A 23,556-nucleotide genomic window follows, 5' to 3' on the forward strand; every position below is an offset into this window, starting at 1 on the left:
TTGTAGGCTTCCTGTACTCAATATTTTTTTTAAAAAAAAGGCACAACAGACAGGAAGGCTGAACAGAAAGTAAAGACTATTTCACAAAAATACTTAAGATCTAGGTAAGTTTTAAGCACAACTCCCATCCAGAGTTTTGGGGTCTATCAGGGATTAGAATGTTTTTCTAAAGCATCAGGGATATATGTAACAGGAATTTCAGACATTGCTTGACTGAACAGTGACAGAAACTATCAAAAAAGCTCTCCAGATCCCCGCCAACTTTGCACCTTCCATCTGTATCAGTTCTTATCAACAAATACATGGAAGCCTGGAAGATACCAGGACAGAGCTAGTTGCATCTCATCATGAGAAAGTACTGGGGCTTTGCTTCACAACAGTTTCCTCTTCACATCTGAAAACAGTTCTAAGCCAAAAGGTGACCTAGCATCACTGCAGGCACAACTTTGGTACATTCCCTTCCCTTCCCTTCCCTGTTCCCCATTTTCTTTCTGGTGGCTTCTCACCCAGCTAGTTTCCTCTTAGATGGGGGGATGAGATGGGATGGGAGATTCCCAGGAAGCTCATGACCTTCCAGCTTCACTTTTATAAGATGATTCGCCAAAGCAAATTCCTCATCGTCCAGCATCCCATCCTCATCGATATCAGAGAGTTTCCATATCTTGCCCAGCACTGAGTTAGGCAGCTTGGACTTCACCATCTCCCTTTTGGCATTGGCCCCCGTTATTTTCCCATCAACGGGTGACAGCGTGTAGAAGATCTCGTCGTACAGGGGCTTATCTTTGGCCACCACCCAATCCGCGTCATCAATTCCTTCTCCTGCCCCTTCCCCATAGCCATGTCCAAATGGGCCGTGGAGGGTGCCTTCAAAGGCTCCCCCTTTCACCATCTGAGTAGGCCTCCGGGACTCCTCCTGACGCACCAGGACCATGAGCTGTGCGATGTCATTGGTCAGCATATCCTCTACTGCATCCAGCAACTTGGTCTTTAGGGGCTGGAACTTGCTGAAATCCTGAGCTTGCAGCTGTTCCTGAAAAGAACGTCACAAACAGAAGTGGCGGGTGAGGACTGTTTTATTGTTCAGTGTACCATTCAACATAAGAGGAGTGGCTACAACAATCCAGGCAGATCCCCTCTTCATTTGCTATCAGCTGCTTATTGAATACTTTCATATTTCAGTCAGCCGTATGGTGTGTGTTTTAAAATGCTACTGACCTTGGCTTTTTACAGCTTTTGATTCCAACGTCGTGATCCTTTCAATTTTGTTTGCTGATCGCTATTTATAGATCTGTGCTCATTTCTATTTTTATATTGCTTCAATGTTTGCAATCGTCTATTCTGTAAGCCACTGTGAATAACTTTGTGGGAAAGTGGAGGAAAAGTAATAAACTAAACCAAGCCTATTGCTATTGTTAGCCTCACACTATATAAATCTGCCTACTTAGAAGACCACCTCATGCATTTGACAAAGTGAGATTTGGCCAGTGAAAACTTATCCTGCATTGTGTGCGCTGTCTTTTGGGTGCCATGGGGCAGTTACGTTTTGACTACGACAGACTAAGATGTCTGTCATTCTGGATTTTAGAAGCACAGCGGCTCTTCCCCTTCACAATAATATTCTAAACGAAAAACTAGGTTGTCTTTCAGGTTAAAACATTCCTTTTGAACCAAAATGTCCCAACAGAGCAGAGGTTGGTGAAACCAGCCTCCGCTGGGGGCACACCAAAATTACCTATCAAACTACGGAGTGTATGACACATCTCTGTGTGGCGATGCGCCACTGCGATCGTGGCAAGATCAAACATGAAAGTAGCTTCCAGCCCTTCTTGCATTGTGGCTCAAAGGTGATTTTTTGGTGTGTGTGTGTGTGTGTGTGTGTGTACATGTGCCAATACAGCTCTTTTCCAAGGGTGCAAGGGACCCTAGGTATGCTTCTGCAACAGACACAGCAGCAGTGTTCATCTTTGCTCCAAACTTATTCTGCGCAATTGAAATGGAGCAGATTCTACCATGGTTCTTGGATTCTATTGCTTCTGGCCCTTACCTGCATCTTCTTCAGATTAGGAAAGTCTCCTGGTGAAATCTGATGCTCCTGTACGATCTGTCCATAGATCTCCCTCAAATTGTTCACAAGTTCTTTCTTCTTATTGTCTTTGCCAAACATCGATGGCATTTCCTTCTTAAGTGAGCTAATGATGTACGCATGAACCTAAGGGCATTTCAAAGGGTGGGTACATATTTTATGTGTTTGCAACAATGGGATCACCAGAACACAGCTAACATAATGTACCCTTCCAACGGATCATCTGTGCTTCATTCTCATTTTCTTCTCCCTTCCTTCTCCTTTCCTACAGCATCTCACAGCAAAATATCCTCTTGAATTATATACCCAGCACATGGAACCTTACAAAAGGACAATATGAGCGGGCTCTCCATACCACAGCAATTTATACTGATGAATTGGAAAAAATAAAAATGTGGCTCCCTTCTACAATTGGATTGAAGACATATAAACTCGCAACATATGAACAACTCGCATATAAACACAGACTTGCCATGGACAAATTCAATGATATTTGGAATCCATTCTTACAATACTGTAATAGGTTAAGATCTGGTGAAGTACAACAACAACCTTGTAAAATATACAGTTTTGGATCCCCCCCCCTTGTTTTCCCTTCTGGATGGGTTCTATTTCTATTTCTCTTTTTCGTTTGCATCTCACCATGTCTGGTGCACATATAGTTATGTACTTTTTGAACTTTCAGTAAAGATGTTTTAAAATAATAATAATTAAAAAAATCAAAAAGTAAAACCTGGGCAGATCCACTTGGAGAGACTCACCTTGGCTAGCCGTGCCCGTTTAATGAGATCATTCAGTTTCCGAAGAGCAGCATTGCGGGGCAAACTTTGGATATCTTTGAAGAGGTCTTGCTCCTCTGCCTCAAAAAGCTTGCGGTTATCTGGGATGAGCAACTGGTGTGACCAGAAGGAACCGATATAGACTCTCACTACCTCAGGCGTGTTGACAATCTTCCCCAGAGACCACATGAGAGCGCCATAAACCCTCATAAGCTGCTGGGTCTCGATCTGATCTGCTTTGTTGAGCACAACCCTCATTTTATCTTCATGGTTCTTCAGGGCTTTGATGACTTCCGAGAACTCGTCCGAGATGTCTAGCTTGTGGGCGTCAAAGAGGAGAATGATGCGGTCCACCCGCTCGGCAAACCACTCAAGGACAGCAGCAAAGTCATAACCTTTTGGGGAAAGAAGACATCCCCATAAGAACAGAGACAAGGCCGTATGGCAGAGGTGGGGAACCTTCTGCAGTCTGAGGGCCACATTCCTTTCTGAGCAGCTCTCTGGGGGCCACCTTCAGTTATTTAATATAATCTTGCAAGGTGGTGCAGATCTGGTAACATGGTTTACAGCTAGAAACATAGTTATTCCAACACCTGGGGAAAGACAGGCAAATGGTGGGCTCTAACTGGTCCATCACTTTACTTAGATCATAGAATTGTAGAGTTGGGGGTCATCTAGTCCAACCCTGTGCAACGCAGCAATCTTTTGCCTAACATGGGGCTCAAACTCATAACCCTGAGATTAAGAGTCTCATGCTCTACTGGCTGAGCTATCCCAGGGCCTTAGCCAAGACCAGAGGCTCTTCACTTCTATTTTGGCAGCTAGGCTGAACGGGATAATTTCTCTTCTTTAAGCCCCCTTAACAAACTATTGTTCCCAGAATTCTTTGGGGGGAAGCTACACGCTTTAAATATATACTGTGGATGTGACCATAGCCCAAGGCTACATTTTAAAGGTCCTAGCATCATGTTTTAAATTAGCAGTTAGAAACAAGCTCTCCAGTGCTGTGATAGTAAGAAGCTGCAAGTGAGTTGCTGCTGTTAAAATTATGGCTTTATCTAGGAGTGTGGCACAGGTGTGGCGACAGTTGCCTAGGTTACACTAGGCCAGAAGGCCTGACCATTTCCCCTCACTTCCTGTGAACATACCAGGAAGCCTTAATCTGCACATGCTGGCGTTGCCTCTGTCATGTAAGCCACTGAATATCGGAAGCTGACGACTCCAAATTTGGTGAAAAGTCTTTATTTGATTTCATCATTAAATTTATATCCCACCTTTCCTGAAAAGAGCTCAAGGTGGCAATACATGGTTCCCCCCTGCCCATTTAATCCTCACAACAATCCTGTGAGCTAAGTTAAACTAAAGACGGTGACTGGCCCCAAGGTCACCCAGTGAGCTTCAAGGCTGTGTAGGGATTTGAACTCTGGTCTCCCAGGTTGTAGTCCAATACTCTATCCACTAAGTCACGCTGTCTCTCTACTTCAACCAAGTCTTGTGACTAAAGTCTCTGCTTTCATTTAATGCACAATCAAGATCCCATTAAGGAAAGTAGCTTAGCAGGTCAAAATTCTCAAGAGCAATCTAAACGTCTAATTAAGCATACTTGAATTGCTATTAAACAATCACAGGCTGTTGTGGGGCCAATGAAGTCGAAGAATTCAACAATTTTAGTTAGGCCTGGACCATTTGGCGATTTTACCTTCTAGATTGATCCTACGTTTTCTTTGACTAGACTGAAGCCAAACCCACAATCCCAAATATTTAGTAACGGCAACCCTGTTTAAAAGACCCTAATGCAGTGCGTATGGTGAGGATTAGTTTGCTACATGCCTGAATAGCTCATTGCTCTTTTCAAAGCATTTAGCTTTATGAACAAAATAGCCAAGGCTATAGAAAGCAGGTGGCTGCTCTGATGTAAATACCTCCATATGGGCATCTGTGCAGACTGCTATAACCCATTTCTTTGGCTGGAGGAAAATGAAATCAGACACTTGTTAAATGAAGAAACCTGGACAATGGAAATCTGGATAACAAACAGCCCATCTAGAGGATGCTTGAAGGAATAATGGCCTAAGCGAACAGGCCTGGTGTCCCAAAAGGACAACAGCTATTTCCTAGACTCATAGAACTGTAGAGTTGGAAAGGATCACAAGAGTCATCTAATCCCGATAAAAGCTGATTTCTAGTTGAGGAAATATTTGTGCAGAAATTTATAGAAAATATTTTATTTCTGGTTATTTTTTTTAACATGGCAAACAAACTCAGGAGAACTGAAAGAAGAAAATTATATAAATCAAACAAAATAATGATTACACACACTTACTTTAAGCTTGGAACATACAATGGACACATTCATTGAAGTTAATTGGTGCAGGTTCCAGACTACTGGGCCTGAGAAGGAAGCATCTCAAGTTTGAGTGATCATGCCTACATGAAGTATAAGGTTCCAGGTGTTGTTGGACTACAACTCCCATCATCCCCATCTAGCTTGGCCAATGGTCAAGGATGATGGGAGTTGTAGTCCAGCAAACATCTAAGGGCACCACATTGTCTACCCCGAGTGAGGTTAAGACTCTTTCCCCTCAACAGCGCATGACTTTTCTCTGTGTTGAGGATTTTTCATATTGCAGAAAGCATTCAAAACATGAGCTATTCCCTTCTGCTGCAGTGGTGCAGTAAATGTTACCTAGGAGATGCAGAAACTTCATCCCGATTTCCCCTCTGAGATCCATTTTAAAGCTTTTAAAGCTTTCTAGAACATTCCAAATCAGTGATCAAATGAACAGTATTGTAAGGCTGCCATCTTGACTTGTGCATTTTGAAACAAGTCATAAGCTGAAACCAAAAGAACTGCACCTATGTTAATCTGCCCCCTCCAAAATAAGAAGCTGCACCTTTACCTTACCTCGGCTTATTCTTTGTTTCTCCCCTGAAAGGATTCCTGGTGTATCAATAATACTGATACTCTCCAATACAGGATTTGGCAGCTGAGCACACATAAATCTACAGAGAGAGGTGAAGGGAGGGGAAAAACACAATAAAACATTACAGCAAGTACAATAATTGGGCGGAGTGGGGAAGAAAACGGATTTTAACAATGTGAATTTTAACGATGACTGCTTAGATGCCTACTTTGGCATTTCATGGCATATAAACACACACTAAATAAATAAATAAATAAATAAATAAATAAATAAATGAGTGTCTACCTGCCAAATATTTTTTTGGAAGCTGGAGATTTTATATAAGATGCCTGTCAAAATCCAGACAAAACCAAGCGCTTGCTGATTGGGGATCAGCTCTTTATTCACAACCCTACATTTTTGAAGTATGAAACGTCTTCAGCAGGAATAGAATGCTTATTCATGCAAAATGTTGTGTGTCAGTCTTCAGATTTATGTGCAAATACAAGGGCAGAAGAGGGGCCACTGGTCTAGGCCCCTACATCTAGGCAGGAGCTGCCAAAGCTGACAGTCAGAAAAAGAGATCAGTCCATGCCACCCAAATTATAGAATGCTAAGCACGAGTTCCTCGTTATTTAATGGTGCAGAGAAAAAGATAATGAAGATTCTTTAGCAGGTCACCACAATATGAAAATATAACAAGATTTTAAAATTTAGTATGATGATTGGAAAAAAAAAAACAGAGCTAGAAGAAAAAAGGTAGGATTTCTGGAAGAAGAATTTGGTAAGTGTTTGGGATATGAAGCCTCATATGCACATACTGCTACATTAAAAGATATAAATAGTAGGAGTGACTAGTATAATTTACATTGTGTTTCAAGCGCGTATGTGTATTTCTGGCACAATCCTTGGTGAGGTATTCAAGTTCTCCACTCTAGCTATTTGAATCATATTAAACATAAATCTCTTTGTATGAACAAACAAAACATCTTCTTTCAAAATACATCTTCCCACATCAAGTGGCATGCAGTCCTGTTCATCGCCTACCTTCATTTTATCACAATTATATGCACCACCCCAATCTATTCATTACTGACGAATCAGCAGAAGAACAGTACTAAAATTTCAACACTGAAGCATAACACTATCCCTTGATCGAGGGACATGGGTGGCGCTGTGGTCTAAACCATTGAGTGTCTTGGGCTTGCCATTCGGTTTGAATCCCCGTGACGGAGTTGAGCTCCCATTGCTCTGTCCCAGCTCCTGCCAACCTAGCAGTTCAAAAGCATGCCAGTGCAAGTAGATAGATCGGTACCGCTGTGGTGGGAAGGTAAATGTCATTTCCGTGCACTCTGGTTTCCGTCATGGTCCTCCGTGCACCAGTAGCGGTTTATGGCCACATGACCCAGAAAGCTGTCTGTGGACAAATGCCTGCTCCCTCGGCCTGAAGTGAAATGAGTGCCGCAACCCCAATAGTCGCCTTTGTCTGGACTTAACCATCCAGGGGTCCTTTACCTTTTACCAGTGTGGTGTAGTGGTTAAGAGTGTGGTGTAGTGGTTAAGAGAAATAGACCCGTAATCTGGTGAACCGGCTTCGCTTCCCCGCTCCTCCACATGCAGCTGCTGGGTGACTTTGGGCTAGTCACACTTCTCTGAAGTCTCTCAGCCCCACTCACCTCACAGAGTGTTTCTTGTGGGGGAGGATGGGAAAGGAAAGGAGAATGTTAGCTGCTTTGAGACTCCTTTGGGTAGTGATAAAATGGGATATCAAATCCAAACTCCTCTTCTTCCTTTTTATCCCTTGATCTGCAGTGGGCTTACTTCAATCATCTGCCCAACTGGGTGAACAGAAATAGGAACCCGCAGAGGCTACTGTACATTCAGAAGGTAGAACATATGTGAGAGCGGCTGCGTCACGGGGAAAGGAAAGAGTGGCCATGAATGTCTGAAGGAGCATGTTGCCAGTTGCCATCCTCAACTGGGTGCCCTCCAGCTGCTATTGGACTACAACTCTCAGCAGCCCCAGTCAGTGTGCTCAGTGATTATGGATGAAAGAGACGTGCGAGTCCCACAATCTCTGGTGAGATTGGAGGACGGTGAGTTATGATTATGATATATTTAATTGTTCCCTACCCTCTCCCCCCGACAAGACTAAGGCCAAAAATAAGAACTGCTAGAAACTTTGCGGGGGGGGGGGGGGTAGAAACAATCATTAGAAAACAAGTAAGCATTGATAGAACTAAAACTGTGTGTGTGTGTGTGTGTGTGTGTGTGTGTGTGTGTGATCTATTACAAACCATATAAATAATTACAATAAAAACAGCATAGCACCAGTTACAGCTACAGCTGCTGCCTGCATCCAAAGACTTTTGTTCTTCCACTCCGTTCCGCTCTGTCAGGCAAGAAGGAACAAGAACTTTCAAGAACAACGTGCATAGATTTCTAGGGAACAGGAAAAACATTTTAGCCATTTCTAATCTGGCTGCTTGTTCCGCATACCATACATCTTAAAGAACTGGGTGGGAGGGGGAGGGAACTCGTTAAATCATCCAGAATCCACTGTCTGCCAGAGGTTCTTCCTTCTTCCTAAACCACTAGAGTAATGCATCTCTAGAGTATTCAAGTCATGACTCATGTTGTACAGTTTAACCCATTTCCCCAGCAAAGAGCAGGACGAACTGGGTGACTGGCAGAAACTTTGCAGAATACCAGCTTCATTGCAGCATGGTCATTTGTTGACTTTGACGATAAGAACCAAAGGACCATGTAGACCAGCATCCAGATAGCACAGAATTCTAATTAGCATACTTTTCTCTGTATAAGACTTGCTTTTGTTTGCTAAAAAGTTGGGGTCATCTTATACATGGATAGTGCATAGGGTGGACGTTTGATTGGTTGCTGCCGTGGCTGTCAGCGGCTATTGGGCATGTAATTAGTTGCTGCATCAATGGTTGGCACTGATTGGCTGACGTTGCGGCAACTGGGCAGACAATTAGCAGCTTCTGCTGGCGAGGAGACAATAGGTGAAATTTGTGTCATGTGTGGGGTGTGTGATTTTTTTGGCAACCCCCCCCCAAAGAAAACTCAACAACCCTGGGTAATTCCCCCCCCCCATTTTTTTAAATCTGAGTTCCCCCAAAATAGGGAGCGTCTTATTCATGGGGGTGTCTTATACATGGAAAAGTGACAATAAGAATTCCCCCACTCTGTTATTGTCGTTTCTCTCATTCACTTTGGCCTGTGTCTCACCTCTTCAGAATTCTTTAACTACGAAGAGTTTTAAATTAATCTCCAGAACCAAAGCACACAGTTTGTCACAGCTTTCAGCCCCCTCTCTGTTTTTTCTTTTCCTGCTCCCATTTCAATGTTCATTGACAAAAACACAGCAAGCTAGCAATTCTAATGCAGCAATTGCATTATGAGACTTGTGCGGCATTTTACCAATACTGCACACAGTGACATCAATGCTGTTTTGTTTTGGTTTTTGGTTGCTGCCGTATTTAATAATGCATACAAGCTCAGAGGCAAATGAACAGTAAGCTGCAGCAAAGAGCTGTTGTTTGAAAATCAACTGACTAGTGGAAACCTCCTGCTATATTGGCTCCACCCTGAAGACAGGGTTAGGTACAAAATCCAGCAAGAAATTTGGAAGAGGACTTCTGAAGTATACTTAGAAGTAGATAGATTACAGGTTACTTCAGAGACTGGGGTCCCCGGGTACAGTTTTTTATCCACAACACCCAAATTTGATCCAATTCAATCCAATTCTGTCATGGCAGTAGCATTGCAAAGCATCTTGATATCATACTAACCTGTTCAAGAAGGCATTGCCAAAGGCATTAAGTTTCCTGAAGGGCTTTCTGGGATCCACTACCAATGCATTTCCAGGAATGATGCCCTCCGTATCGCCCTGCATCACAGCAATGAAGGAGTCAGTTGTAGGTTCGGGCCCAATCCTCATCCCAGGGAAATCTTGTTCAAGAAGGTACCTGAAATAAACAAGAAGCTCAGGTTGTGTCATTGGTTCAGCTTAGATGTGGAGGTATAGAATGCTCAGAGGCTTGTTAGCGGTTGCAGGTGTGGAGCTAGATTCCTTCAAAATTGTTGGACAGCACCAGTTTTGTGATATTAAAATTATTTTATTTTGTTATAGGGTTGGGGGAAGGTGTGTCAATCTACAGGATATCTGTGGGTCCCTTCCAGGGCTGCGATTTTGTATCAAGGGAAACTTAGCATCTAGTAGAAGGAACCAGTAAGACCAGTTTCTTTTTCCATCTCACCTGGTTGGTTGGAAAATATTAGGCCAAAGGGGGACTGTGTGGGAGACAGTTTTTGATGCTGGAAGCTGGAGACACAGACCCGTCTTGCTCTGTGCTAGACCCAAAAGTATGACTTGGGGATCTCCCTGGGAACCTAAGGGAGAGGCAAGATCTATCAGATGTTCATACACTCACAGAGTATAAAGGGACACGAGGGTCATCTAGTCTAACCCTCTGCAATGCAAGAATCTTTTGCCCAGCGTGGGGCTCGAACCCACAACCTTGAGATTAAAAGCCTCCTGCTCTGCCAACTGAGCAATAGTGCTGTGGATCTGCAAAGCCTCTTGTGTTTGAAGGGTCAGGGGAGTTAACTTCCAAAAATAATAAAAGCCTTTCAGTATATTTCCTGCCAAAGGGCAACCATAAACCACCAATTACACAACACTTTCCCTATCACTCACTTCTGTGTCTTCCTGAAGACACTCAGAGGAGCAGGGTGGGGAATGGCTTCTCGTATATAAGCAATCTCAATACATCACAAGCAAGCATGTGATATATGGAGGCAGGCAGCAGCTGCGTGGACAGCCTGTCTGCTGGCTCCAGTCATGAGGCAAACTGAACACGATCATTCTTTTGCAGACAGCAGAAAATCCAGGGGGAGCAGGATGTGGATCCAGACAGCTAGGAATATCACAAAGCAAGCGACAGTCAGATCCAGGCTCTGCCAAACCTCTGGAGAAAGGAAGGCTCAGAGCCACTTCAACAGCAAAGGTTCAGCATCACAGCAAGCCTCCCAAAAAGAACCATCTTCTCCACCCTCAGCAGTTTTTAGCAAGTTAGCAGACTGCTACCTGGAAGTGCTTTCTATTGTGAGCTATTTGTCCGCTGGAAGAGGATAGATTAAAAAAGAAGCAGGAAGAAAGGTCAGGATAAGAGCCTTTGGAAATCCTAAGGACTGCCCAACTGGAGAAATATCCACACTTATTTCCAGCACCAACCATTTATGCTTCACATTAATCAGAAGAGAGGTCTGGGAATCTGGTGGTCTGCCTTCTGGCCCAACCGAGAAGGTCAGGTCTCCACTGGGAGTGCATCCTCATGCTTTAAGAGCCCTTGGGTTTGAAAGCATCTCTTATTTTTTTGCCAATTTCCCCCCAGCACATTTGATACAGCCATTCAAAGCAGGCAATGTTGGTCTAATTTCTTGGCAGATGCTAAATAATCCAGAGTCCCACCATCCAATTATCCAGTTTTCCAGATATCCAGAGTCCCTGAGATCATTAGTACTGTAGGATGCTGTCCCTTCATTCAAATGTTTTCACAAATAAGGGGGAAAGGAACACGTCTCTGAAGACATAACATTCAGTGAGGCACATAGACTCAAATTTCCAATAAATTTTTAAAAATTGCTTATTATAAGTAATTTCTTTAACCTATGTGGACATATACAGCCTAAAATCTACAGGTAGAATTCAGCATCACACCATTACAAATATTCTGTTTGCAAGGTGGACTTATTTCCCTGTGCTTCTCCTGATCACCCCCAAGCATTTTTTTGGGGGGGGGGTATTGCAGGGGAGAAAAGCCCCATTTCACAAACAGAAGTCCTTGCACAGGGTTTCCACAGGGCTGTTTATGTGAATGAATCCTGCTGAATATCATGAAATGAGGATGGTTAGGATATTTGTATTGTTGATGTTAGTTGGCAATGTTTGCATTTTGTTTCCTCTTTGTTATATTTACATTTTTTTAAAAAAATAGTGGGCAGTGATGGATATATAAAAATATTAATGGGGTGATGTGCTCCAGGAAATATGCTGGCTTGACGAAACAGAAGGAGGTGTTGCCACTGCTGCGCTTAGTAACAACTTCTTTTCAAGTTGTTCATTAAGGAAAAAGCACTAAATTATGAGAAGATTCAACACTGTCTGGGAGCATCAGAGTTGATTCCACTTCTGCAACGATGGCTATTGCTTTAGAAACCAATGCTCACGGTTCAGTGAATACCACAAGCTCAGAAGGAAATCTGCATATCTGAGCCACCGAGTGGACGTGCGCTAGGCATGGCTAGGAATGGCTAGGCATGGCTCTCCTTACCTCTTGTCCACTGCATGTCCAAGCGTGTGGAGATTTGTGTCTTCCCTGCACATCATGAGTACGACAGCAAAGCATTTCGTTGTGGCATGTACATAAACCTAACACTTTGTGCGGGCGAATCAGCCCACAGTGAAATTGGCCAGAACACAGTCCAAGCTAGACGTGGTGGTGTTGATCTTGTTTGGTCTTGTATAGTTATAGTTTGCAGGGTGTGGGGCAGAGCTGGATCAGGACTGTGGTGTCCAGGGTGTGTGGCTTTAATCCTCTGCCTCTGCTGCATGCCCAGTGTGAATAATCTCCCCCATCCCACATCCTACTATTTGCAACGGGCAGAAAGGATTGTTTTTTCAATCAGCAATGGGTGCTTTCTTCCCATAGCAAATAACAGCCCCCACCTGTCTTGCACAGTGCTAATCAGGGTCCACACACACGTAATCTCTCTGGAGTGTGTGTCTGTAAGGGGGGGGGGTATACGCAAGGCTGAAATGATGTGAACAGCATCACATCTAGTCTGGCTCTGACTGGGACTTTTCAGAAGAATCTGGTGTTGCATGAAGTACAGAAGAAAAACGGAGAGCCAGTTAGGTCAAATGGCAGCAAAACCTAGCCAGCAACATTTGCCCAAGGAGAGCCGAGGAAATGGTGCAACAAGAATTCAACAGAACAAGGATTTTATTATATTCAGAGTGAGGAAGAAGAGAGACAAGGAAGTTGTTGTGAGCAATAGACTGTGCCAGGACATCAAACAACACATCAGTGAAGCATGATGCATTCACTACTGGTGGAAGAATCACATGCTGACAAGTTGATATTCTTCTCTGTGTTGCTTAAAGAGCAGTGGTGCCTTCTATATTCAGCCTGGTCAAGTGAAACAGAAGCACCTTGGCAACTTTTTCGATTAGACTATTGCAGTATGTTCTAGGTGGGGCTGCTCTTGAAGACAGCTCAGAACCTTCAGCATTAACTTCCCACCAATAGCACCCTAGGCTTATATAGATAGAGCTTGGGTTTGTTGGCTCTCATCCAGTCCATACTGAGGCTAGGCTGACTGAGAAGAGAAGTAGAGTTGTGTGTCATCAGCATACTGGTGGCAACACACTCAAGAATTCCAGGTGACCCCACTCAGCGGTTTCATGTAGATATGAAACAACATAAGGAATACAACTGAACTCTGTGGAACTCCCTTTTTGAAGACATCATGGGGCCAACCATTATCCCTCCCCCCCCCCACAAGAACAACATCCTGAAACCATCCCAGTAGGAGTGGACTCACAGCAGTGGTGGCCTCTACTCCCAATTCAGACAGTTTCCACAGAAAGATACCATGGTTGATGGAATCATGAGGCTGAGAGATTGTAGAGAATCTTCTGACATAGGTGATACATATGGGGCAACCAAGGCAGTTTTTGTGTCAAAACCAGCATGAACCCTGGTACTACTGGTTGATATAGACCTAAAATATCCATCTTGTTCAAGGCTGTCTGGAGTTGATCCACCCACTCAAGGGCAATGTTCAGGAAGGGGAACAAGCAGAACCTATAGTTCTGAGTCCAAAGAGGATTTCTTAAGGAGTAATATCACTGCCGTAGCTTTCAGGTGACCTGGGACCAGGGTTTTTTTCGGTCGGAACTTGCCAGAACTCAGTTCCGGCACCTCTCAGGTGGGCACCATCACCATTCTAAGAGAACAAGGGAGGCGTTCATGGTGAGAAAAATATCAAGAAAAATAGCACAGCCTGGGACACTTCTCTCAGAGAGATTAATTACCTCCCTGCCAGATGTTATCAGCCATGAGGGCGAAGGGTTGAGGACACACAATACCTGCATCCATCCAAGAACCTTGACCACACCCTTCAGTCTTAACAAGTGAAACTCACCCATTAACACCTGACCAGGCGGTACTCTGGACTGCCCTGCGTGAACATGTTGGTTTAATTTGGCTTGCCCTGTTCACAGTTTTTATTGCTATAGATACTTCACAGGCCTGGACTGGTTTTTGTGGTCATTTCTTCTCTTTTGAGACCTGTAGTTCAATGACAGGTATGTGTGTGTGTCTAGAGATCTCTAACAGCACACTTGCAGCACGTTCTCTAAACTCCAATTCCCAGGATACTTTGAATGAAACCATGACAGCCATATTGGTTTTGTGCTATTTTATGTTTTATACCATTTTCAGTATTGCAGAGGGGTGGGCAATCCTTTCCAAGTCTACAATTCTAGGGTAGATATGCCCAGTGAAAGGAATAGCACAATGAAAACAAAACTAAACTTGTGGGTGATACTGAGCCATAGAATTGTAGAGCAAGAGTTTCAACTAAATCATACACAACAGATGGCCATCAATTTCTGCTTAAAAATCTCCAAGGAAGAAGAGCACATCACCTCCAAGGTGGAAAGAGTGGTTAAGCTGCAAATAAAAGGAGAAGGTTTTTTAACACAGCCCACATGGGCAGCCAACACTGCAGTAGTCAGTTTGTGTTTATTTTATTAATAGCATTGATATTAGGCAGATGCCTTGGTTGTTCTGCTTTTGACGTCTACTAAAACCCTTTTCTGCTTAAGCAAGCTTACCCAGGCATGCAATTTCATTAGGTGCATTTGTTTTTAAAACCTATTGATTTCATCTATACTTGGATAATTTTATGTCTGAAGGATTGTATCCAGCAGAATTGGCTCATAAGTGCAGGGATTTCCACCTGAGCAATAGGAGATTTCCTCTTCCCCATGTACCTCCCCCCCAAAAAAGTGTTCTGGAGAGTTAGGGGAACCCTCAGAACAGACTCAGGGAATACGCAGGGAGAAGAAGTCTAATCACACAGGCAGAAATCCTTATGTTAATAGGATAACTTTCTTTGGCTACAACCTAGTATTTTAAAAGTCTACTTTATGGTTACAGTGGTACCTTGGGTTACATACGCTTCAGGTTACAGACTCTGCTAACCCAGAAATAGTGCTTCAGGTTAAGAACTTTGCTTCAGGATGAGAACAGAAATCGTGCTCTGGCGGCATGGCGGCAGCGGGAGGCCCCATTAGCTAAAGTGGTGCTTCAGGTTAAGAACAGTTTCAGGTTAAGAACGGACCTCCGGAACGAATTAACTTCTTAACCCGAGGTACCACTGTATTTTTAAAGGAATAGTTAATACAATTTTTATGTAAGCCACTTGCGATTTCTGTTTTGATTAAGTGGTATAGAAATCTTGCTAAATAAAAAAAAAGGAAATTTGATATGAATGAGGTTAGTGGACTCAAGCTAAAGCTATTTTCCTCCTCCTCTTCTTCTTCTTCTTCTTCTTCTTCTTCTTCTTCTTCTTCTTCTTCTTCTTCGGTAATCGCTTCTAGCCGAGTAAGCAGGGATGACAATATACAGAGCACTGTGACTCTACTGTCCCTTCTTGCCTTCTCTGTCCCATGCAAACAATATATAAAGGCTACTGCGTTCAACTACAGTTTGGATCATGCTCATTAGCAGATAGTAATGCACTTAAATTTCATAGGAAGGTGCAACTGGAGAGTTCAGCTCCAGCAGGCAGTTTGCAAACTTTGGAACTCAGAGAAGACAGCCTGGGGTGAGAAAATGAGTACACAGCAGGAAGGATTTTAAGGGAGAGCTGGCAAAAGAGACCATCTCTTGGATCTGCAAAGAAAACACAGTTGGATTCCCCTAGAACCAGACAGATATATGGTACTCCCATTGACCTTAAGCACAGCAGGCCTCTTTTTTATTTTCAGTTTCCAAACCCGTCTAAGAATACCAAAAACCAGCTTTCCCGGCCATGCCTCTGCAACTTCATCCACTGGTCATGATGCTGACAATTTCGTTTGACCCTTCGCCTTGATCTAAAGCAGATAGCTCAAGATGTCAGGGAGGAAGACTGAAGACTAAACTGAGGCTCTTCAGCCAATTGTCTTTAGATGCAACTTAAAGCATTATGCTATCACGGATAGCCACTAAAGGTTTTTAATCTGCCAGGTCCAAATTTAATCTGGGACTGGATAGCTCAGTTGGTTAGAGCGTGGGGCTGATCATGCCAAGGTTGCTGGTTTACTGCAGGGGATTAGGCTAGGAAGATGATCCTCAGGGTCCCTTCTAACTCTAAACTTCTATGATTTTATATCATGCATCTTTTAATCGCATCTCTAAAGCCCTGCTTAACATTCTGAAGGACTTTAAAGGAGACCATTACGTGTCTGCTATTCCGTTTGGTCTAAAAGCAGAAGACAGTGATGAAACATCAACCATGTACAATCCATTTTGGTACTTACCCCCTGGGTAAAACAGTTTTACATCAGAATAGGCTACATTGATAACAAGGAAGTCTGCTGCTAACTAAGCTCCAGAGACAGCACAACCTCACTACAGAATAGGAAGAAAAGGGCGGGTCTAGAGCAATGACATGGAAGAGCAAAAGAAGAGCCCGTTTGGATCAGGCCAATGGCCCATCTAGTCCAGCATCCTGTTCTCACAGTGACCAGCCAGGTGACTGTTGGAAATCTGCAAGCAGGACCTGAGCACAAGCAGGACCTCTTCTCTCCTGTGGTTCCAGCAGCTGGCATTCAGAAGCACTGCTGCCTCCAATTGTGGAGGCAGAGCCTGACTGTCATGAATCCTCCATGAATTTGTTGAATCCTCTTTTAAAGCATCCAAGTTGGTGGCCACCATTGCCTTCTGCAGGAGCAAGCTCCATAGTTTCACTCCGCACTGCGTGAATAAGTACTTTCTTTTACCTGTCCTGAATCTATCTTCAGACATTCAGTTTCATTGGATGTTCACAAATTCTAGTGTCACACAAGAGAGGGAGGAAACCTGTCTCCATCCACTTTCTGCATGCTATGCATAATTTCACAAAAATTCCATCATCTCACCTCTTCCTCGCCTTTCCCCTAGACTAAAAAGTCCCAAATGCTGCAACCTTTTCCTTCATCACCTTGATCATCTGTGTTGCTCTTTTCCGAACCTTTCCCCCCAGTTATATGCAAAAGGTAACAAATGTACAACAGTGAGTTTCTGTCAAAAACAGAATTAGCACAACTTGTTTCCCAGTGGTGATATGATCATTTGAATAGCCTTTCATTCTTGCATGGATTAATTCATTCATGTTTGCATAGAGGTCTTCTACATTTCACCAGCAGACTATTTACAGAGCTGCTGGAGGGGCTTCCAGACTGCTGCTATTTCCGGGCTAGATTCAGTCACACACCTGCAAATTCAGATAGTGCAATGATAGTTGATTGGCAGGTCTTGCACAGCAAACCTGCTCCCCCCCCCCCAAAAAAAAAAACCTGGACTGTTTGCAATAAGGAAAGTGATGGGGAAAGGCATAGGAAAAGCGTGGGATAACCATTACTTGAACCCAGCACCCTCTAACCCCCCTGCAAACAAATCATTGCCTGGAAGCTGACATGCGAGACTTTCCTTTGAGCCAGTGTTTTTGGAGTGTGATCAAAGCACAAGCCGGAAGAATAATAACCTTCAAAGTCACAAGCCAGAAACAAAGAACACAATTAGCAGCTAAATATTTATCCTGAAAGATGAACATAGGGATATTTCATACATGCATGCACTTCTAACAATACACCCTAGTGTACACCTGCAAGGTAAAGAGCTGCCACATTTTACCTTATGAAGGTGGTCTTCCCGGTGGAATACTGCCCAACAAGAAGGACCATAGGCTTGTTGTCAAAGTCCGCATCTTCCAAGGCAGGTGAATGAAAGGCGTGGAATTTGTAGTGTTCTTCCAGAGGGAGAAGCTTGGTTTTGTACAGTTTTTTAAGACCTCCACTCACAGTCTGATACACCTCCGGGTCCTTCCTTCGCCCGTCTTCATTACCCAGCCAGCTGAACATTTTTGTAATTTAGCAAGAAATGCTACAGATTATTCCTGTCCTGCCTGATCTGCATTAAATGGAAGAAGGTCATAAAAAAAAAAATCAAATCAAACAGTGGAAATCTCCAAGGTGCAAAGCTAAATCGATTGCCAGTATTCTTTCCTCCTTATCACTTCATTGCTTGGCCTAGGAGCAATTTTATGATTGTTGAAAATAAGCTCAGAAAGGCGGATGCTTTGATAAATCAATTGAGTTCTGAGCTCCACTTATCTGCAGGCTTCCCAGTTGAAGGGCGAGGGCTGATGAGCTAATCTGCAAAGAATAAATTCTTCTGCCGCAGGACCAGCCAGCAGCAATAGCAGCCAGCAGCCTCTCTTGCAAAACAGCTGGCTGTTTAAATGGAAATCGACCGGGGAGCGAGGAGCCCGCCGCTGGAAATGGAGAGTGACGGCAGCGGCCCTCATCGGTTGCGCAGACTTGTCACCTCCACCTCTGCATTTTTCATAGCTCTATGTCCGCTCTCCCGGAAAGACTTGTCGCTCAGCCGCCCGCAAAAATTCACCGTAGAGATAGAAAGCGATAGAACGCAGCACCGCGGTGGGTAGCGGAATCAGACGCACCCAACGCCAGCCTAGCCAAAGCTTCCTCAGAGGTGCCTGCAAAGCCAAAGGCGCGGAGCTGGAGAACGCATTGCGCCACCTAGAGGGCAGAACGAGGATTTGAGCGAGGATTTTAGAAGTCTCTTAAGAAAATACCGCAGGCAGAGAGTCTGTCTGAGGGCGCTTCTAGTGATTATACTGTACACCCCAAATAACTGTTCAAGAGAGGCAAAATAAATGACATCTTTACAAACCAACCACATAACCTGTGGAACTCACTGCCACAAGGTGTGACTTGGCGGCCTTTAAAAGGGATTTCTCAAACCAAAGGAGAATTAAAGGGCATCAACGGCTACGAGTCAGGAGGAAATGCATGCTAACTCCAGGATAGCTCCGCATAGCTGAAGTGTGGATCTCACTCCCACAGAAGCCAGCCAGAGCCACCAACTTGGATAGCTTTAAAAGAGAATTATGCAAAATCATGGGGGTTAAGGGATCAGTGGTTACTAGCCATTATGACTATGCTCTGTGGAGAAGGGGAAGGCCTTTTTAGTGGTGGCTCCCAGACTTTGGAACTCCCTGCCTAGAGAAGTTAGACTGGCTCCCTCCTTGTTGTCTTTCTTCTGGCAGGTGAATACTTTTTTGTTCCAACAGGCTTTAGGGAACTGTCTGCTTTTAATGAAAAGGCTAGTGCCTGGCTGTTCTTCTTGCAATTATCTGTTATGTTTTTTTTATAGATTATAGATAGATAAAATCCTATCAATCTTTAACTGTTTTAATGATTGTTTTCCTGTATGTTTTGGCTGTTTTTTATTTTTTTATTTCTAAGTTGCCTTGAGTCCCTGTCAGGGAAAAAGGTGAGGCATAAGTAAATATATAAATTCAGGGTTTGTTTGTTTTTTAAACCAGAACTTGCTGGAATTCAGTTCTGGCACCTCTCAGGTGGGTGCCATTGCCATTGTAAGAGAACGAGGGAGGCGTTCATGGTGAATTCCGCCACCTCTTTTTCTAGAAAAATAGCACTGTATATAATTATTATTATTATTATTCAGCTGGAGGCAGTAATATCAGTTCCTGGAAACCACAGAGTGTTCAGGGACTGCTTTGCATATCTGGAGTTCTCTGCCATGGATTCGGCGATTTTGGGGGGGAACAGTCTGCTGTATAAAATGTTGAATTGTTTTCTAGCGTTTAAAACTATTTTCTGTAATGTTTCCAGAATGCTTTCTAAACTTAATTTATTAGTGGCATTCTGCATTTCATTGACATGTGCTGTACATGTGGCTGGGATCACTGTCGTGAGTAATGCAGTTTTAGTCCTTGCTTTGTTTTTGTGACATACGTGGGAGAATGGATTGTGCAAGGACAAGGTGAGCAAAGTGTTTGCCCCAGACTGTTACTAATTTGCATTGTGCCTTGGTCCAAATGCTTAGGCTCTGACCCTTTGCAGCTCTACGCACAAAACTTTATCTGTTGGCCCTGCTGGGCCTCATTCCAGGTCAGGGAAGAAACTTAATTCAATTCGCATTTAAAGGCAAAGTTACCTTTTCTGAATTCTGCAATGCACTTCTCCTGCCAAGTAGTGTATATATATATATAAAATGCTAGGAGGAAGTGTACAAATAAATGCATATACGATTGAAAATAACGTTCAAAAACACATTCCTTTAAGAAAAATTGCTTTGGAAAAAAAGGTGCATATTAGAACAAATTCCATACAAAAATATATATATTAGGAAAAAAATATTCTGCTAGCACAAGGACTTTTAGCAGCACAATGGAACTTCCTTCCTCTCTTTTCTTCCTGCATGTCCCATAATGCCCCAGAGCATTAGAGGAAATCCTGGAACAGATTTAGGGTTCATGGGGAGGGGGACGCAAGGAAAGAAAAGGGTGGAGTAGTTCTATGGTGCAGCTGAATGGCCTTGTGACAGGGTTGCCATAATTCACAAAGTTGCTTTTCCTAATCTGGACACAAAGGTCCTATGCATTTGGACCAAGGCGCAATGAACTTTTTGGGGGGCAAAGTTGTTGCGCTTTTTAAAGTTTTGCCCAAAGTTGTTGAGCTTTCTGGGCAAAATCACGAACAAAAAAAATTAAAGTTTTTGAAAATTGCCAAAAACAACACTGCCAACAATATGTCCGGATTTTCCTGGATACTGCTCCTGGACATATATATGGCAACCCTACTTGTGACAGCCATACTTAATGGGGAAAAAAATAGAAACGCTGAGAAACCAAAATGGAGGGATTCACCCACCCTTCCTGCTGGGTGCGTAACTCTGCCTTATGACCCTCGCTGGGCTCTACCCCCAGAGCCACCCAGGTCCCTCAGTAGGTGGCAACTGAGTGATTGTTGCTATTTTTCTCCTTTCACAACATTCTGTCTCTATATTATTCATCTGTACGTGTTTTTCAGCATGTTTCGTACTGTACTGTGCTTATATTAATAGACAGCCTTTGCTATCTATTATTTATTGAAGGCATTTATATACCACTTTATTATTTGCATTTCCTAGCCATGCACATAAAACAGTCTACAGAAGATGGATGGGACAGTAAAACAATAAAAAATGATCATAAAACCAAGCACGACCTTGACAATGCCTGCTGGACTATGAGCCTGAAGTTCAAGGAAGGGGCCTGTCTAATCCCAATTAGGAGAGAGTTCCACAGGTTTGGGCCTACGACACTGACTGTACAGCTTCCATTAGTTAGAAGCCATGTATCTGAACCATGGGGGGCTACCAACTACTGTTAGAAACAGACATGAAATCTAGGAGCTAAATGGCACCTTAAACCTAGGTTATGGGTGCAACAAAGGAATATCTAGGCATGTTTTTTAATAACAAGAATACAAAGCTGAAAGTAAATGAACTTCAGCTAAAATATTACGTTCATTTTTCACAGGGTCTAGTCCTTTCCCTGCCCACCCCACTAATATTCTTAAGAGGGGCTCTTCTCCAGTCTTCAAAGAGTAGCTGGAAGCGGGGAGGCAGAAAAAGGTCCTCCTTTCCTTCCACTCTGCAGTTTTAATCTGAAATCTTAGGCACAGTACTGCACCCAGAGCTCAGAAACTGCTCATGCTAATGAAATTCCCTGTCGCATAATGCACCTAGAACAATGGGAGTTTCGAACATTGCTACCAACAGAAAGTCCCCCACAAATCTCAGTAATTTGGCAGGAATATAAGAGATCGGGTGGTCCTTAAGATATCCTGGACCCATGTTGCTTGTAGTTGTTGTTTAGTTGTGTCTGACTCTTCATGACCCCATGGACCAGAGCACACTAGGCACTCCTGTCTTCCACTGCCTCCCGCAGTTTAGTCAAACTCATGCTGGTAGCTTCGAGAACACTGTCCAACCATCTCGTCCTCTGTCATCCCCGTCTCCTTGTGCCCTCAATCTTTCCCAACATCAGGGTCTTTTCCAGGGAGTCTTCTCTTCTCATGAGGTGGCCAAAGTACTGGAGCCTCAGCTTCAGGATCTGTCCTTCCAGTGAGCACTCAGGGCTGATTTCCTTAAGAATGTTGCTTAGGGCCTAGTAAATTATTACAAGAAGATTGAACATGGCCTGGTAGCATATGGGCAGCCAGTGCCAACTTTTGAGCACCAGAGTTATGTGGGGTGTGGTTATGTACCGATCAGTGGTCTAAGTGCAGCCTTTTACAGCAGCTGGAGTTTCTGAACCAGGTGCAAGGGTAGCCTTCATAGAGTGCGTTGCAGTAACCAAGTCTTGAGGTCACCACTGTATGACTCAGTGCAGCTAGGCTATCCCTGTCTTTGTTGCACTAGCCATAGCTGTTAAAAGGCACCCCTAGCCACTGAGACTACCTGAGCCTCAAGTGACAAAGTGGACCCCAAAACTATACACCTGTTGTTTCAGAGGGAGATCAACTTCATCTAGGACAAGCAGAGGATCAATCTCCTGGACACTGGAGGAACCCACCCACGGCGCTTCCATCTCCCCAGGGTTCAAGCTCAGCTTACTAGGTCTTATCCGTTCCATAACTGCATTAGTGACCATGCTCAGCCTCACCTGACTCAGATATTATGGAGAAATAGAGCTGGACATCATCAGCGTATCTCCTCATAAACCACAATGTCTCCTAACACAGACAGTGAGGTTTAGGCAGAAGTGTATTCCCTCCAAACCTGAGAGTGACTAACTGCTTACTCATTATCTGCTTGAAGAAAGAGACTCGCTACCTTTACAATTGCCTCAAAATTAGTCACCTAAGAGGAAGTAGATAAATTTTATAAAAACATTTTCTCGTGTTTGTAATAGTAAATTTGGTTTAATGTCTATAAACTTGGCATGTTAATAGGGTTGCCGTGTTTTGAAGAGCAGAAAAAAAGACGCTGTGACCCCATTCAAAGCAAATAAATGCAAATTGTCTCAAATTCTACCCCTGAAAAAGATGACGTGTGCTGGAAAAAGAGGACACATAGCAAAAAAAAAAAATTATTCCTACTACTACTGTATTTTTACATATCATTTTTTTAAAATTATTTTTTATTAAGATTTTAAAGGTTACAGAAAAAAAAATAAAGAAAACAATCGAAGAAAAAACAAGAAAAAACATCATCAAAAAACAGAAAAAAAGAAAAAAAGAAAAGGAAAGAAGTAAAAAACCTTTAACTCACTTACTTACATTCACTTATTTCCTTGACTTCCTCACGCCTCCCATTTTTGTATTCTAATTCAATTAGATATTCCAGCAAATCCTTCCAACTTTGTTTTTATCCTAATAATTTATCTTAACATACTATAATTCCCCTCTTTGTATTCTAATTCATATAGATATTTCAGCAAATCCTTCATCTTATTTTTATCCTTATATCTTATCTTAATATACTATAATTTTCCATTCTTTCTTTCACCAAATAACCATCCACTTTTACTTTATTTAATCTTATTTCTCATTAAAACTTATATATCTGTACTTACTCTTAAGACGTTTCCCCTAGGGTCAAAAAAGATTCCATTCCACGATTTTCCCATCTCTCAT

General features: G+C 43.1%; 1 protein-coding gene across 2 annotated transcripts; it reads right to left on the minus strand.

Moving 5' to 3' along the window:
* Positions 1-35: 35 nt before the first annotated feature.
* On the minus strand, positions 36-18,583 carry EHD3 (EH domain containing 3). 2 transcript variants are annotated; one of them, XM_079969272.1, is made up of 7 exons: positions 17,738-18,583; positions 9,578-9,754; positions 5,768-5,865; positions 4,785-4,829; positions 2,845-3,257; positions 2,045-2,209; positions 36-1,030 (listed from the first exon to the last, which is right to left on the minus strand). In XM_079969272.1, exons 1-7 carry the CDS (start codon positions 17,962-17,964, stop codon positions 503-505), a joined length of 1,653 nt encoding a protein of 550 aa, XP_079825398.1. In that variant the 5' UTR covers positions 17,965-18,583; the 3' UTR covers positions 36-502. The 2 variants fall into 2 exon arrangements, with proteins under 2 accessions (XP_079825398.1, XP_079825399.1); XM_079969273.1 differs by lacking the exon at positions 4,785-4,829 and having other exon boundaries at positions 17,738-18,580.
* Between the last annotated feature and the right edge of the window lie 4,973 nt (positions 18,584-23,556).

This window comes from Podarcis cretensis (genome assembly GCF_951804945.1).
Source record: "Podarcis cretensis genome assembly, chromosome: 3".
In the NCBI taxonomy this organism is placed as follows: domain Eukaryota; kingdom Metazoa; phylum Chordata; class Lepidosauria; order Squamata; family Lacertidae; genus Podarcis; species Podarcis cretensis.

Bases quoted from the DNA above. Each gene is read 5' to 3' on its own strand.
- EHD3 (XM_079969272.1), bottom strand. From the start codon at position 17,964: ATGTTCAGCTGGCTGGGTAATGAAGACGGGCGAAGGAAGGACCCGGAG. The intron at 5,866-9,577 runs GTTAGTATGATA...CTCTCTCTGTAG, and splicing joins GGCAATGCCTTCTTGAACAG to ATTTATGTGTGCTCAGCTGC. The intron at 1,031-2,044 runs GTAAGGGCCAGA...CGTTCTTTTCAG, and splicing joins CTAATCTGAAGAAGATGCAG to GAACAGCTGCAAGCTCAGGA.